General features: G+C 59.6%; 1 protein-coding gene across 1 annotated transcript in view; it reads right to left on the bottom strand.

The window, feature by feature from the left end:
* Positions 1–2,803: 2,803 nt before the first annotated feature.
* Positions 2,804–14,542, bottom strand: part of NTSR1 (neurotensin receptor 1) — a 45,227-nt gene continuing 33,488 nt past the window's right edge. Inside the window, exons 2-4 of the mRNA XM_061209711.1 lie at positions 7,071–7,272; positions 4,161–4,251; positions 2,804–3,053 (exon numbers count right to left, since the gene is read on the bottom strand). Coding sequence (XP_061065694.1) covers positions 2,804–3,053; positions 4,161–4,251; positions 7,071–7,272 — 543 coding nt within the window. The remainder of the gene's footprint in view (positions 3,054–4,160; positions 4,252–7,070; positions 7,273–14,542) is intronic.

The raw sequence follows: 14,542 nt of genomic DNA on the forward strand, positions 1-14,542 counted from the left end.
AGGAGACTCAAGGGGGAGGCCAGAGGGCCTGCAATCTGCAAAGATGCTTTCCTTCTCGTCCCCCAGGCTGGGGGCCTCCGGGGATCCTGCTGCGGGGAGATGAAGGCAGAGCAGGGGAAGAGGAAAGGGGAGGACGGGGACACCCCACTGCAGAAGGTCCCCCTGCTGCCGGGAGGCTCCAGACAGAGCGGCTGTGTCTGAAGGCAGGCTGAGTGCCCCTCCCTGTCCTGGCTCCCCACCTGCCGGCCCCCAGGGAGGGGCTGCTTTGTCCCCTCGGTTCCCCGGGCTGGTCGGAAGGGCCGTGGAGACCAGGGGCAAACAGTCACAGGACCCCACGCTGCGCTTCGTTGGGCCTCACCTGTGCCCCGGCCACAGATCAGGACACTGAGGGGCAGGGTGTCGCCACACAGCCACTGTGGACCCAGGTCTCCCGACTCCGGGCTCTCAGAGACCAAGCGCATGTGTTTTCAGTAAAAGGGCCCAGTCGGGGGCCATCTGCCGCGTCAGTGACCTTCTCATGAATGAGCGAGCGAGCCAGCGGCTGCAGGCGGGCCCGCCGGCCCTTCCGCGTGGGAGTGCGTCACGCGTCCACAGCCTCCTTTATTCCTTTATCGAGGGAGTCGGAGGATGTCCCTGTCACTGCAGGACGTGTGGGGTGGTGGGGGTCACCGCACACCACAGGGTTTCACCATCACTGTGCCCAGCCACGCGGGCACTTGGCTCTGAGAGCAGACACACGTGGCACACAGAGCTGGCCTCTGGGGTCCCACGGTGACGGGCCGGGAGCTGGGGCGGTCAGGAGGGGTGTCTGGCAGGGCATGGACACGGGGCCCCACCAACGTGAAGTGGGCAGACAGTAAAGTGGACTCGGGCTCAGTGGCAGACCCTGCCTGTCTGCCCCCAGCAGGGTCTGGGCGGTGGGCATCTCATCCCGCGTCCACTCTGCCCCCACCTCAGGGGACCTTCCCTTCTGTCCGCTCTGGGCTGGGTCCTCCAGGGCCATCACATCCAGCCCTGGCCGAGGGGGTGGGATGACCACGCCCACTTCTCAGATGGGGAACCCGGGGCTCGGGGGAATCGTGGTGTGTCTGGGGCCCAGGGAGGCCAGGGAGGGTCTGAGGACGTGTCACAAAGAGTCCAGGTCCTCGTCCTGAAGCCGACGCCTGAGCCCAGACTCAGTCTTTGCTGAACTCTGATGCCCACTCGCTGAGCAGGGCTGGGGGCTGTGCTGACCTCGGGCCCATCTGCTGGACTCCCGTGCCCCCTGTCCAGAGCAGATGCCCGTGTGGGAGCTCCGGGCTGGCCTCGTCCCCTGCACCGGTGGCCACTGGGTCACGGGAGGGCTGCCTGGCCTGGGGACTAGCTGTGGGCCTGCCCCCAGGCCTGTTCTTGGTGAACAGCTTGGGGGAGGATTTTGTAGGGCTCAAGTATATAATACCCCGATTCATAGCAGAGCCCAGATCTGAAGTGGTCGTGGATATCGTAGTATCCAACTCGTCGTTTGTGAGGATGGGGAGACCTCGGAGACCCCGGCTAACTCCAGACCAGGAGCAGGTCTCCTGATCCTGAGTCAGTGCCGCCCAGGCAGGCGGTCTGCCTGTCTGTCTGTCTGTCTGTATGATTGTCTCCCTTCTGGGCAGATGTGCTCCCAGGCCCAGGGAGGACCTGCTTTAAAAGGCCTGTGCTTCACTTCTGGGCCCCTGGCCACTCATGGTCCCGGCTGGTCCAGGGCAGCTCCCCTGGGACCCGCCTTCCCCTGGCTCAGGGCACCTTCCTGGGGCCGGGCCATCCTGTCTGGAGACCGGATCTCAGAGTCCAAGGAGGCGCCTGCCTTTCTGGGCGCCCGAGCTGGGGCCAGGCCTGCCTGCTGGCCGTGACAAACAAGTCTGGGCCTCCGCCTGGCTGCCGGCCAGTGGGCTGCCTGTACCCACGGCTCCTCCTCCTCACCTGTGGCCCAGACCCCAGGGCTGCCCTCTTTCGGAGACCTGGCCGACTCCCCTCTGCCTTGGGGTGTCCACCCTGAAGCAGCTCGGAGCTGGGCTGTAGGAGCTCAGCTGGACAGCGGGAGTGAGAGCGTGTGAGGACATCCCTATCCTGGGACCCCACTGACCTGGCCTCGTGTCCGCAGAGCCAGGATGGAGAACTGCGAGGCTGAGCTGCCCTGTGGTGTCCCTGCAGAGCTTTGCCACCTTGGCCTGGGGAGGACAGGCGGGGGGGGGGGGTGCCAAGGCTGGGCGATGCCAGGCTGATCCGTTCATTGACCTCTTGTGACATCAAAGCTTCCTGGGATTCGCCCTTAGAAAGGTGGTGGGTCGGATGCCTGCTGCACAAGGGGCTGACCCGGTCCTGAGCTGCCCGGAGGCCCTCTCAGCGGTGCCAGGACAGCGGTGGTCCTGCCAGCCAGGGTCCTCCCAGCGCCAGCTCTCGGGGTCACCACCCTCTGGCCCCAACCTACTCCCTTCATTTCTTTCTCCCTCAACATCGATTAGTCTGAGAACAAAAAAGACCACCTTTCACCCAACACTAATTTCTCCTCATTAAAGGCCCTTTTTGGATCTGGGAGAGGATCAGTCTCTCTTTCTGGCTTTCAAAGAGGAGGAGGGCGGTGGGGAGGGTGAGAGAGGAGAAGCCAAAAAGAAATGGAGCCTCTGGGTGTGGGTGCTGGGTCCTGGGCCTCGGATGCCACGGAGCGGGCCCAGGGCCGACCCCCGTCCAGCTCCCAGGCGCTGGGTGGACAGGGGTGGAGGCCCAGTGGCAGCCCCTCCATGACCCCTCCTGGCCCCCCGCCTGGCCCCGCCCGGGCCTAGTACAGCGTCTCCCGGGTGACATTGCTGGAGAAGGTGTGGCTGCCGGACACGCTGCTGGCCTTCCTCGAGAAGGCCGGCCTCCCCCTCCTGTGGCCCCACAGGGGACAGAGGCAGGCCAGCGTGGCCAGGAAGGTCTGGCGGAAGTTGGCGGAGACGAGGTTGTACAGGATGGGGTTGATGGTGGAGCTGACGTAGAAGAGGGCGTTGGTCAGCATGTAGAAGTAGTGGTAGAAGTCATACAGGAACCTGGGGTGGGAGAGGACGCTCAGGCTGGCGGGCCAGACACAGGCCGCACGGGGCAGCCCGTGGCTGACGCGGGGGCCTGGGACAGTCATTACAGACTATTTGGACATCTTTTGAAGTGGAGATATTTCATAATAAATTCCAGGGCTCTGGTTTCTCTTGAGAGGTTGGAAGTTCTGAGCACACTCCCGCCTGGCACTGGTCAGCTGAACTGCCAAGCTGAGCTGCGGCCGCCCTCCCGAGGCCAGCTGTGCAGTCCCCCTTGGCCGCAGTCTCCACCTCTCCCTGCAGCCCAGGTGGCCTGCCCTTCCTTGTGCAGAATCCCAGCCCCCGCCAGGGCCGCAGGACGTGGCTGGGGCCTGGCCTCAATGGAACAGCCAGGCCAGGAACCCCCTCCGCACCTCCCAGACAGCTGTGCACCTCACCTCGACTTGCTTGCCTCCGTGCACAGGGATCTCACTCCCTCATCTGGCAGCTCACTTCACCACCAGGCAGCCCTGAGTTTCAGAAACCCTTTACTTTGGGTTGTGTTCCACACCCTGTACCTTCTCCTTATCCTTTCTAGATTTGCCCTCCCTAGTGGCTCCCCGTCACTTGGAAGAGCCCACAACCCTGGGACCTGGCAGCCCTGCTATGCAGAGGAGCTCACGCAGCGGGGCTGAGGCTACCTTCACAGGGAGGCCAGCTGGCCAGGCCGGCGTCCATACGTCACAGTGCGGGTGTGATGCTCTCGGAGTCCCAGGGGTCCTCCTGGCAACTCCTCCAGGCTGGGGGTGGTCTGGGGGCCCCGACGGTCACCATCGCTCCTCCCACAGCCGGCAGCGCCAGCCCTTCCTGTCGCTCTCCAGACGCCCCCAAAACTGTCTTGTACTGACTGTCTTAGGACTTGCTTTCCTTTTATGAAGCGGCTTCCAGGGTGTCTGTCCCTCTATGGCCTCTGCCTTCCCTGCCCTATCACAGCCACACCTGAGGGCCTTTTGGGGGACGCTGACCCCCCCCGCCCGCCCTGAGCTGCCCCTCTCAGTGCCCCCAACCCCTACACCCAACTGTTTTGGGGAGCATGCCCCCAGCCCAAGCCTCACCCTCTCGGCCCCAGCCTCCCGTACTCACGGGGTCCACTGCTCGTCCGAAATGTAGCAGAACATGAGGCGTCGCACATGGTAGGGCAGCCAGCAGACCACGAAGGCAATGACCACGGCACCTGAGACATGGAGGGATACGGGCCTCAGGGGGGTGGAGGGAGATGTCCTGTGTTCGTGGACTGAAACAGCTAATAGTGTTAAGATGACAGTGCTGCCCAAAGTGATCTAGAGATTCAGTGGAATTTCTGTGGAAATCCTGATGACATTTTTTGCAGAAATAGAAGAATTCATTGGGAATCTCAAGGGATGCTGGACAGCCAAGACAATCTCGAGAAAGAAGACCAAAGCTGGAGGACTCACCCTTCCTGACTTCAAAACCTACCACAAAGCTACAGTCATCCAAACAGAGTGGTATCGGCATGAGGACAGATGTATAGACCCATGGACTAGAACAGAGGACCCAGAAATAAGCCCTCCCATATATGGTCAAATGACTTTCTACAGGGCACCAAGATCAAAGGGAAAAGGGCTGTTTTTTCAACAAATGTTCTGGGAAAACTGGATCCCCACATGCAAAAGAATGAAGCTGTCCCCTTACCTCACAACATCTGCAAAAATTAACTCAAAATGGATCAAAGATCTAAACATAAAAGCTAAGGTATAAAATTCTTAGAAGAAAATATAGGACAAAAATTTCACAACATTGAATTTGAAAAGACAACAAAGGAAAAAATAAATAATTTGGACTATATAAAAATAAATAACTGTGTATTAAAGGTCACAATTGACAGAGTGAAAAGGCAACCTACAGAATGGGAGAACATATTTGCATCACATATCTGTTAAGGGATTAATATCCTGGGTATATAGAAAACTCAACAACAAAAATCAAACAACCCAATACAAAAGCATGCAGAGGACTTGAATAGACATTTCTCCGAAGAAGAGATACAAATGGCCAATAAGTACATGAAAAGATGCTTAACATCACTGATCACTAGGGAAATGCACATCAAAACTACAATAGGATACCACCTCATACCCAATAGGATAGCTACTATAAAAGAAAAACAACAGAAAAGAGTAATTTGGGGGAGGATATGGAGAAACTGGAACATTTGTACACTGTTGGTGGGAATGTAAAATGGTGCAGCCACTTTAGAAAACAGTTTGGCTGTTTAAAAATATTTTTTAATTCAATAAATTAAAATTCTACTCCTGGGTATATGCCCCCAAAGAATTGGAAGCAGGAGCTCAAACAGATACCAGTAGCTCATAGCAGCACCACTATTCAGAGTAGCTGAAATCAATGGATGACGGATAAACAAAATGTGGTCCATCCGTACAACAGAATATTATTCAGCCCTAGAAAGGAAGGACATTCTGACACAGGCTACAACATAGATGAACCTTGAAGACATTACACCATATGAATAAACCAGTCACAAAAAACCCAAATACTGTATGATTCCACCTAAAGGAGGTCCCTGGAGGAGTCAAATCCACAGAGACAGAAAGTAGAAAGTGGTTGTCAGGGGCTGGGGGAGGGGGTGGGGACTTGGTGTTTAATGGGAAGAGTTTCAGTTTTACAAGGTGGGAGGGTTGGTGGTGATAGCCGCACAGCAACATGGGCGTCTACACTGCTGCTCAACTGTGCACTTAGAAATGGTCAAGATGGTAAATTTTATGCTCTGTATGTTTTACCACAACGAAAAAGAAAGCACCCAACCACTTGCGAAAACTTAGGGCCAAATGTGCTGTCCCGGGGCAGAGAGAAGGGTGGTCCCCGAGATGTGCGTCATCTTCTTGGGGACATGCGGGAATCTGTGGGAGGTCCTGGGTTTGGGGTCCCCGCTCCAGGGCTGCTGCCCTGACCCCATGGGCCTAGGAGACCCACCCTGGGGGGCTTGTGGAGACCCTGGGCCGGGGAGGTCCCAACGAAGGCGCTGCCTCCTGGCAGCAGGGGTTGGTGGCACCGGGCTGTTCCAGAAAGCCTGCCCGCACACAGCAGAAGCAAATGCTGCGGCCCTGCCCACTGGACACTGCCTGTCGGTCACTTGACCCGCGGCTGTGGGGAGCCGAGCAGGCCCAAGTGCGGAGCACACCCGAGTCACTCTCCCGTCAATCACATGATGCGGACGGATGCGGACATGATACTATTTTGGAAATACTGGAGTAATAAATGATCCAAATGAATTTTACCTGTTTCTTTTGACTGTTTAAAAAAGTGGTTACTGGACCATTTAACATCCCATGTGGGGCCTGCGTCACATTCCTTTTGGACAGAGCTGCGGGGACCTTTTCCAAGACCAGTGGCTGCAGAAGGTGAGGGGCAGGCAGCCCGGGGCAGGGGAGAGATGGAGGGTGGATGCTGGGGTGGTGGGAAGCACAGGGTAGGTGCTCTGGGGGACCAGGGGGGGCCGGGGCTGCCTCAGGAGAGCAGGGAGGGGGCAGGTTGTTTTGAGGACCCCTCCTCATGATGCACCTTCAGGCCCAGGCCAGGCCCGGGGACACACAGAGGGAGGATGGACCCTCACAACCCACAGAAACGTAGGGTCCACCCCACAGGATCCTTCAGGCCTTCAGGATCCCCTACTAGAATCTGTGCAGAGGGACTGCACCTCCGGCCTCTCCAGCTGGCACCCGACTGCCCAGCACGCACGGGGACCCCAACTCTGCGGCCCTGGCTTTGTGAGCAAAGTGTCCAACTTAGAGCTGGTGCCAGGAGGCTTGCTGAATCAGTGGATGGATGGATGGATGAGTGAGGGAGTGAAGAGAAGCGCCGACCCCAGGGGGAGCCGGCACTGCGAGCCTCGGCCTGGACGCGCTCCGTTCCCCGGGTCTCTAAACCTTCTGTTTGTGGTACCCAGCTCGCTGCTCTGCTGGCCCCTGGTGGCCGCCCGCCGCCCGCCCCTCGCAGGGCCCAGCGGTTACGTACGTAAGACCCGGACGCCGTGGCGCAGGGCCTGGACCCGGCCGGGCTCGATGGACATGCTGAACGAGCTATGCTGGTCCCCAACTGTGCACACCTGGCCCTGCTCGGCCGCCTGGCGGACCATCACGGTCAGCTTGTTGGCAATGACGGTGTTCAGGACGGAGATGACCACCATGGGGAACACGAAAGACATGAAGGTGTTGATCTGCGAGAGATGGAGAGGGGCGGTCCGTGAGACCGGGGCAGGGGACACGCCCTGGTTCCCGCCCCGCCCACTGGCCCAGGTTTAGGGGTTGGAGCGTGGGCGGTGCTCTGTCTGTCCATTCCCAGACCGACTCTCCGCCCGGTCCCACACCCCTGGCTCGGGGGAGGTTTGCAGACGCTCCGTCAGCTTGGGGAGCCCCCAGCCTGTACACAGTGTGGAGGAAAACCCTGGGGCATCCCGGCTGCGGTGAGGGGCCGCGGCTCTGCGTCCCCAGGCCTGGACAAGGAAGCGGTCCCTCCTGACTCCTCTCCAGGAGGGCTCACCCAGCGTCCCTCGTCCTGCACACGGGCCGTTCACGTTAGGACACGAAGGGGAGACCCGCCCCCCGCCCCACTGCCTCTCAGCGCGTTGGAAAGCGCTTCTCGTCGGCACCTCCACCTTCCACGTTTCTCTGCCTCTGGGGAAACCGAGTCTCCAGGTGCCGAGGGGCTTGCCAAAGTCACCAGCTCAGAAGTGGCTGGACCTGGACTTGAGCTGGAGCCCGGCCCCTCGGCAACACCAGGCTGAGACCCACCTTCACGGGCACCTGCTCAGCCCGAGCGGCTGTGGCCCCCCTGAGCTGCCACCGCCGTTCCTGACAGGGACGCGAACCCGCCAGTGGACGCGTGTGGCCCTGACCAGCGATGGGGAACAGGCCTCCCACCGAGCTGGTCCTGAATCCGGCATCACCTCCCAGGGCCCCGGACTAACAGCCTCTGGTGTAAAACCGCGTTTGGCGCTGTCTTTTGAGCACGCGGGTCCTGACGTCATGTTCCGACGCCCGAGCCTCTAAGTGTGAGCGCGCGAGCCCTGGTGAGGGGGCGGTGCCTCTTCTCCATCCCCCCCACCCAACCGCCGCCGCCCCTAATGCTCACATGGACTTCAGAGTCCAAGAGCAAACGGCTGCACCTGGAGAGACACCTGCACTGGCCCCACCTGGTTCCCGGGGTCTGCACGGGGGTGCCCCGGGCTCCGGGCTGCCCCCTCCGTCTCCTCACTCGGATTTGCCCACAGCCCTGAGAGCAGAGCCGAGGGTCCCGCATGGAGGCCTCCTCGATGGTAGACAAGGACTGTCTCAGCAGCGGGAGGACCGTCCAGCTCTGTCCTGCGAATGCGGCCGAGGCCAGCAGGAAGCCAAGAGGTGCTGGAGGCTCTAGAACGTCGATGGGTTCGCCTCCTGGCGTCTGTCCCGAGCAGGGCAGCTCACACGCCCCTCTTTTCAGGGCATTGGCCGACGCCTCCGCAGGTTCTGCCCACCCCACGATGCTCCGGGTCCCGCTTGGGAGAACTCTAGGCATCCAGGAGATGGTGGCTGAGGTCACCTCTGGCTCCTTTTGAAAAAGACTCCCCTAAACTAGAGGACAAACATGTCGGACAGGGGCCGCGTGGGCCCTCGGCAGGCGGCCTTTCCACACTTGCCAGCCCTGCGCCCATCACTAGTCACCCACTGGGTGCTTGGGAGTGGCCTCCCCCGGGCACCCTTCTCTCCTGCGTCCACTGAGCTCAAGTGGGGGTCTGGAGGCCCTCCCGCAGGACGATGAGGGGCTGGTGCGGCCGACGGGCAGCTCTGGGCCGGGGGCTGGGCTGGGGTGCACGGGGATGCTGGGCCTGGGCCCAGGAGACAAACCAATTCCTGTGAGTCACCACAGCCGGGCATAATTTAAACAAAACAAATGTATTCAACACAGATTTTAAATGTCAAAACATTTGAAATACCATACTTCGATGAGCACAGACAGCAAAAGCAGCCACCTCTGGGGGCCGTGAGCGGTGGACCAGGGCCCAGGCCCCCAGCGGATCCCCCAGCTGGGAGAAGTCCAGGCCCTGATCCTGAGGTTCTGGAGTGGGGAGAGGGGCCCCGGCACTGCAGGCGCCCCCAAGAGAGGCCTGGGGACGAGGCTCGGGCCGGCGTGGGCTTCCGGAGGGGTGAGTCTTCTCTCGGCCTCCCCTGCCCCTCCAGCCTGGAGACTGAGACTGAACCCGGATTGTGGGGTACCAGGGCAACGCCTGACTCCCGGGGTCTGCCTTCTCTTGCCGAGGCTCACAGCACGGATGGGAGCTCAGCCTGTACCCCTTTCCTGCACTCCACCCCCAACTTCTGGGAACAGGGGAGCAGCCCACCCCCGGCAACAAGCAAAGAGAAGGGAGTCTGCTAAGCCCTGTGCAAGATGTCCAGGAACCACTGCAAGTGTAGCCACAGGAAGGACAGAGGGGAAGGAGGGGCAACCAGGGCCCTTCCAGACAGAGACATGCGGACGTGGAGGGATGCGCCTTGTCTATGCATTTGTCCCAATAAAATGTCAGACCACTTGGGGATAGACAGCCTGACTCTAAAATTCAAATGGAAAAAAAAGATAATCTGAGAGTAGCCAGGAAAGTTCTGGAAAGGAAGATGACACGTCAGTAGGGGACCGGAGGCCTCACCCACTATGGGAGGGCGCTAAAAACACATTGTATGAGAATAGTTTGGCGGGAATAAATCAGGGGAGCAGGAGAGAGGCCAGGGGCAGTTCCCGATGAGGCAGACGTGGCGTGTGGTAAAGGCAGTGGCTGAACCAGTGGGAGGAGGTGGGGGACGGGCTGCAGGGCTGCGGGCTGGACGCTCAGGGCCCGCTGCTTCCACTGCCCCTTCCCAGGACCTCCGTCCGCTTCCCTGGAAACACCCACCCCGCTCCATTCCTGGCCAGTGGGCACATTCCCAAAGGCTCGGGTGAGCCCCCACTGGACACACGCAGGCCGCGTGTTCACCTCTCCACCAATCACGTTTGTCCTATGAGAACCAGCCCCAGGCCTGCTGTTCAGAAGAGAGACCCCACCTTTGTGGGGGGCCTGCTGAGCAGGAAACTGCTTTTGTGGCCATTGGTTCTGTTCTTCCACCTTGTGTGGGAGACCTGCCTAAGAACGGGCCCTCACAGGTGAAAGGAGAGCACCCTGGAGGGCCTCGTCTCTGCTCTCCAGCATCTGTAATTTTGTGAGGGACAGGGAGTGAAATGGTTAAGCAATAAAAAGAAAGTGGAACAGGACAGAGGTCTGTCTGGGAGGAAGGGCTGCCCCCGACCTGCTGCAAACAGCAGCGGGGCGCCAGTGGGATGCACATAGCCAGGCCCGCAGTCAGGGGGTCCTCACGCCTCGGCCTCCTCCTTCAGGGCTGTCGTTCCGTCTACCCTTCCTCTGAGGGGCAACAGCTTGTCTTGTACCGGCCTGTTTCTCTCTGATTGATCCCACTGTGTTTAGGTAAAGAGACAGCCCCTGGACTCCCGAGCTTCATGGCTCAACACCAGCCTGCGGTGAGTGGGAAGGTGCAAAATACCGCTCAGGGGCTTCCCTGGTGGCACAGTGGTTAAGAATCCACCTGCCAATGCAGGGGACACGGGTTCGAGCCCTGGTCCGGGAAGATCCCACATGCTGAGGAGCAACTAAGCACATGTGCCACAAGTACTGAGCCTGCGCTCTAGAGCCCACGAGCCACAACTACTGAGCCCACGTGCCACAGCTGCTGAAGCCCGCATGCCTAGAGCCCGTGCTCCGCAACAAGAGAAGCCACCGCACTGAGAAGCCCGTGCACCGCAACGAAGAGTAGACCCCCCACTCACCACAACTAGAGAAAAGCCCAAGTGCAGCAACAAAGACCCAACGCAGCCAAAAATAAATAAATAAATAAATAAATATAAATATCGCTCAGGGTGTTTGCAAAACTCAGCAGCTTGTACAACAGCTTCTGAGGGGAGAGGCGGAGAGAAGGGGCTTCCTGTCAAACCCTCCAATGTAGATGGCCTCGCTGGCCTGGCAGGGGCCACCCCCAGCAGATGACCAGTCCAGCCAGGCCCAGGCTTTAGGGACCACCTCCTCCTAACCTTCTCACCCAGCAAATGCTGAAAGCCCCCTCCCTCTCGGCCACCACCAAGGGCAGAACAATGATTCAAGTCACTCCAGAGTCCCTGTTTGTCACTGTCACTCAGCGTAGCCTTGCTCGAAAAGCAAAAACCCAGAACAACTTCAATGCCCACCCACTCGGACTGGTTGATAAGTTATGGCGCATCCACACCACGGGGTGCTGTTGACGCTGAGAATGACCGACAGGGAGGGCCAAGGTCACGGTTTAGTGAAAAGAGCAAGCAGAGAGCAGCTGGTGCCTCCGTAAAGTAAGGAGCTGTCTCTACGCCCAGGATGGCTCCCTGGAGAGAAGCCCAACAGAGGCTGACCCAGGCCGACTCAGGGAACGGGCAGGGAGCTGGGGGGCTCCGGGCTCACGGGCTTTCTCTAGTTGCAGTCTGCAGGTTTCTCATTGCAGTGGCTTCTCTTGTTGCGGAGCACGGGCTCTAGGTGCGCAGGCTTCAGTAGTTGTGGCACGTGGGCTCAGTAGTTGTGGCTCGTGGGCTCTAGAGCGCAGGCTCAGTAGTTGTGGCACACGGGCTCAGTAGTTGTGGCTGGCAGGCTCAGTATTTGTGGCTCACGGGCTTAGCTGCTCCGCGGCACGTGGGATCTTCCCGGACCAGGGCTCGAACCCGTGTCCCCTGCATTGGCAGGCAGATTCTTAACCACTGCGCCACCAGGGAAGCCCCCCTTTAGCTAACTCTTAACAGAGTGCTTTCCACAAGCCAGACGCATGTTCAGTGACTTGCATGTGTCGCCTTGTGGAATATGCACATAGAAGCTATTGGTGCTCTCACTTTATAGAAGAAAAAGCCCAGACACAGTCTGACGCACAGCCCAGTGCTCGCTTCCGTGTCCTGGGGCCTGTGACACGCAGAGAGCAGAGAGCAGGAGAACGGAGAACCCCCTGGTCGGGGACAAGTGTCGGGGGACCTCACTTCGGTGGATGCATGCCCCACCCCCAGCTTCCCAGAGGGGACACTTTGGGTAACTGCAAAAATTTGAGAACAACTTCTAGTCCAAAGGCCACGACTCCGCGGTGATCTCTGAGGACTGAACCTCTGTCCATTACTCTCTCCTTTCTTTGATCTCCCTTCTGCTCCACGCTGGCCCCCGTGCGCCTCTTCAGGTTTGGAGTTTCTGGGAGAGGACTGACCAGAGTCACCAGCGACTTGGAGAGAATGCTCACACCCCAGGGAGCCTTAGGGTTCAGGACCATGGACAGTGCCCATCACTGTGGAGGGGCTGCCCCGGTGGGCAGGAGCGCTGGGCTGGGAGGAACTGTGGTTGGGAAGCCTGGGTGGGGAGGGACTGGGGAGTGGGAGCCCCGAGCCAGCTGCGGGCGGGGATCCACAGGGACACCCCACCGTGTCCCCAGACCCTTCCCGTCCGCTGATGAAGGGCAGGCGAGCAGCCTGTAACCTCTGCAAGAGGCCCCCACCAAGTCCCCGCTGCCCGTGCAGCCAGCAGCCCTGTATGTGGGAGTCTTTACCCTCCTGGAGTGCTGGAGCCACAGAGGACCCCTCCGCCCTGCAGCCGCATCCTGTCTGGTCCCGGCTGTGCTGCAGCGCTGGCACCAGCCGGGCTGCCGGGAGACCCTCAATCAGATTAGGGAAATGGCCTTCCCACTACGCCTGTCCCTCCACCTGTACCAGGGTCGCCGTCCTCGAGGAGAGACAGGATGGGACCCTGCCCTCAGCAGCACACAGGGCAGGTGCTGGGGGCCTGGCCTTGGCTGTGCGTTGGTGGGGGGCTCGTTAATCACCCTGGGTGTGGAAGCTGGGGTGGTGAGTCGCGTTCCGGCCATGCCATCCCAGCTCAAAACTGCATCGAGACCATCTGTAGACTGAAGTCCTGTTTGCCGTGTTTTCAGATATCTGTTGGCTAAAAAGCCCGTGAGAACATTCAAATCAGTGGGACATCTGCTAATTAGCAACCAACGGGGCTGTAAAAATCCTTGACAAGGACAGGCGCAGGGCAGGGGGTGGAAGTCTGACCCTGGGCCCGGCCCCGCCCCCGTGTCTCATGGAATGTGGGCAGGGAAGCACCTTAGTGGTCACCTGGTCACCTACCATGAAACCACGGCCCACAGCAGGTGCACCCCAGCTCTCACCCCCACCGGCACCTCACACTACGACGATGACCATCTTCTTGCTTGTGACAAATTCTGTCTTGCAGGGTGGCTCCCGGTCCAAACACGAGCCCCAGTGGGGGGCTGCCAAGCCTTCTGTGTGTGCCTTTCTGCCGCGTAGGGCCACCTTGATTCAGGAGTAAACGCGGTGCCGGTTCCACACCGACTGTTCTGCGTGCACCCTTGAAGGAAGTCAAGCCATCGGAGAACGTTCTCTGCTCCATGCCAGGAAAACTTGGGGCCCTGGTCTTAATCAAGAGCCCCTGGGGTCTGGTGGACATTGGGAGTGGATTTCTGGGGAACTGTGCGAATCCCCCAGCCGTGCCTGGGAGTGAGTCCTGCAGGACCGGGCACCGCCGTGCTGTTGGGACCGGGTCCAAGCTGGTGTCACATGCATTTCAGAAAGCGCTTAGGAAGGAGTGGTGCTGCAGACGCAGCACGAAGCCTGGGCTCAGCCCGGGGCCTGTCCTCCACCTCTAGGGGTGGGCGGGGAAGCGGCCCTACTGCGTGTTCGCTGGCAGCTGAATCTCCAATTCTGTGATTCAGTTGTGGGATTGAATCTCCAATCCCACGATTTTCAGTGTTTTCTTGCCATGTCATTGTGTGGGCAGCTCAGCAAATATCCTGTTCCTTCCCAATTTTGAATTACCATCCACTGACAGAGTGGTAACTGTGCTCCCCGTGGACATCTGGCCCTGTACCCAGTGTCTCGGCTCCTTTCAATAGAATTAGCGCTCCGTCCCTGCTTGCGGGGAATCTGATTACGGTGGACCCGGAGCCGAGCGGCCGGTGTGAGGGAGGGGGGCTGGGAGCGGCCACCCACGTCCCCCCAGGCCCCACTGGACCAGCGTTTGGCTCTAGTTTTTTTCCCAAGCTGACCAGCCCCTGGGCATGGAGGGGACCTTGTGCTCTGGGCTTAGCCCCGGGAAGTGACACTTTTGCTCCTTCAGCCAGGCCTCCTGGGGCTTCCACCCCGAATGGCTGTGATTAGCAGCAGGGGCGCCTTAGAAATGATGGTGGGGTCCTGTGCCCCACCCCCATTTGGTCCCCACCAGTGCCGGCGGGCCCGGCTGTGCTCCTCTCCAGGACAAAAGTCAATCAGTAAAGGAAGAGGGAACGCCGGTGGGTGCCGGCCAGCTGCCCAGCGCCATTCCAAAGCTCGTTCCCCCGACGACCGTATCTGTTAAAGACCGTTCTTCCTCCGTCCCCGAGAGACCACAGGCCTCC

The sequence above is a fragment of the Eubalaena glacialis genome, chromosome 13 (assembly GCF_028564815.1).
Source record: "Eubalaena glacialis isolate mEubGla1 chromosome 13, mEubGla1.1.hap2.+ XY, whole genome shotgun sequence".
Classification (NCBI taxonomy): Eukaryota; Metazoa; Chordata; class Mammalia; order Artiodactyla; family Balaenidae; genus Eubalaena; species Eubalaena glacialis.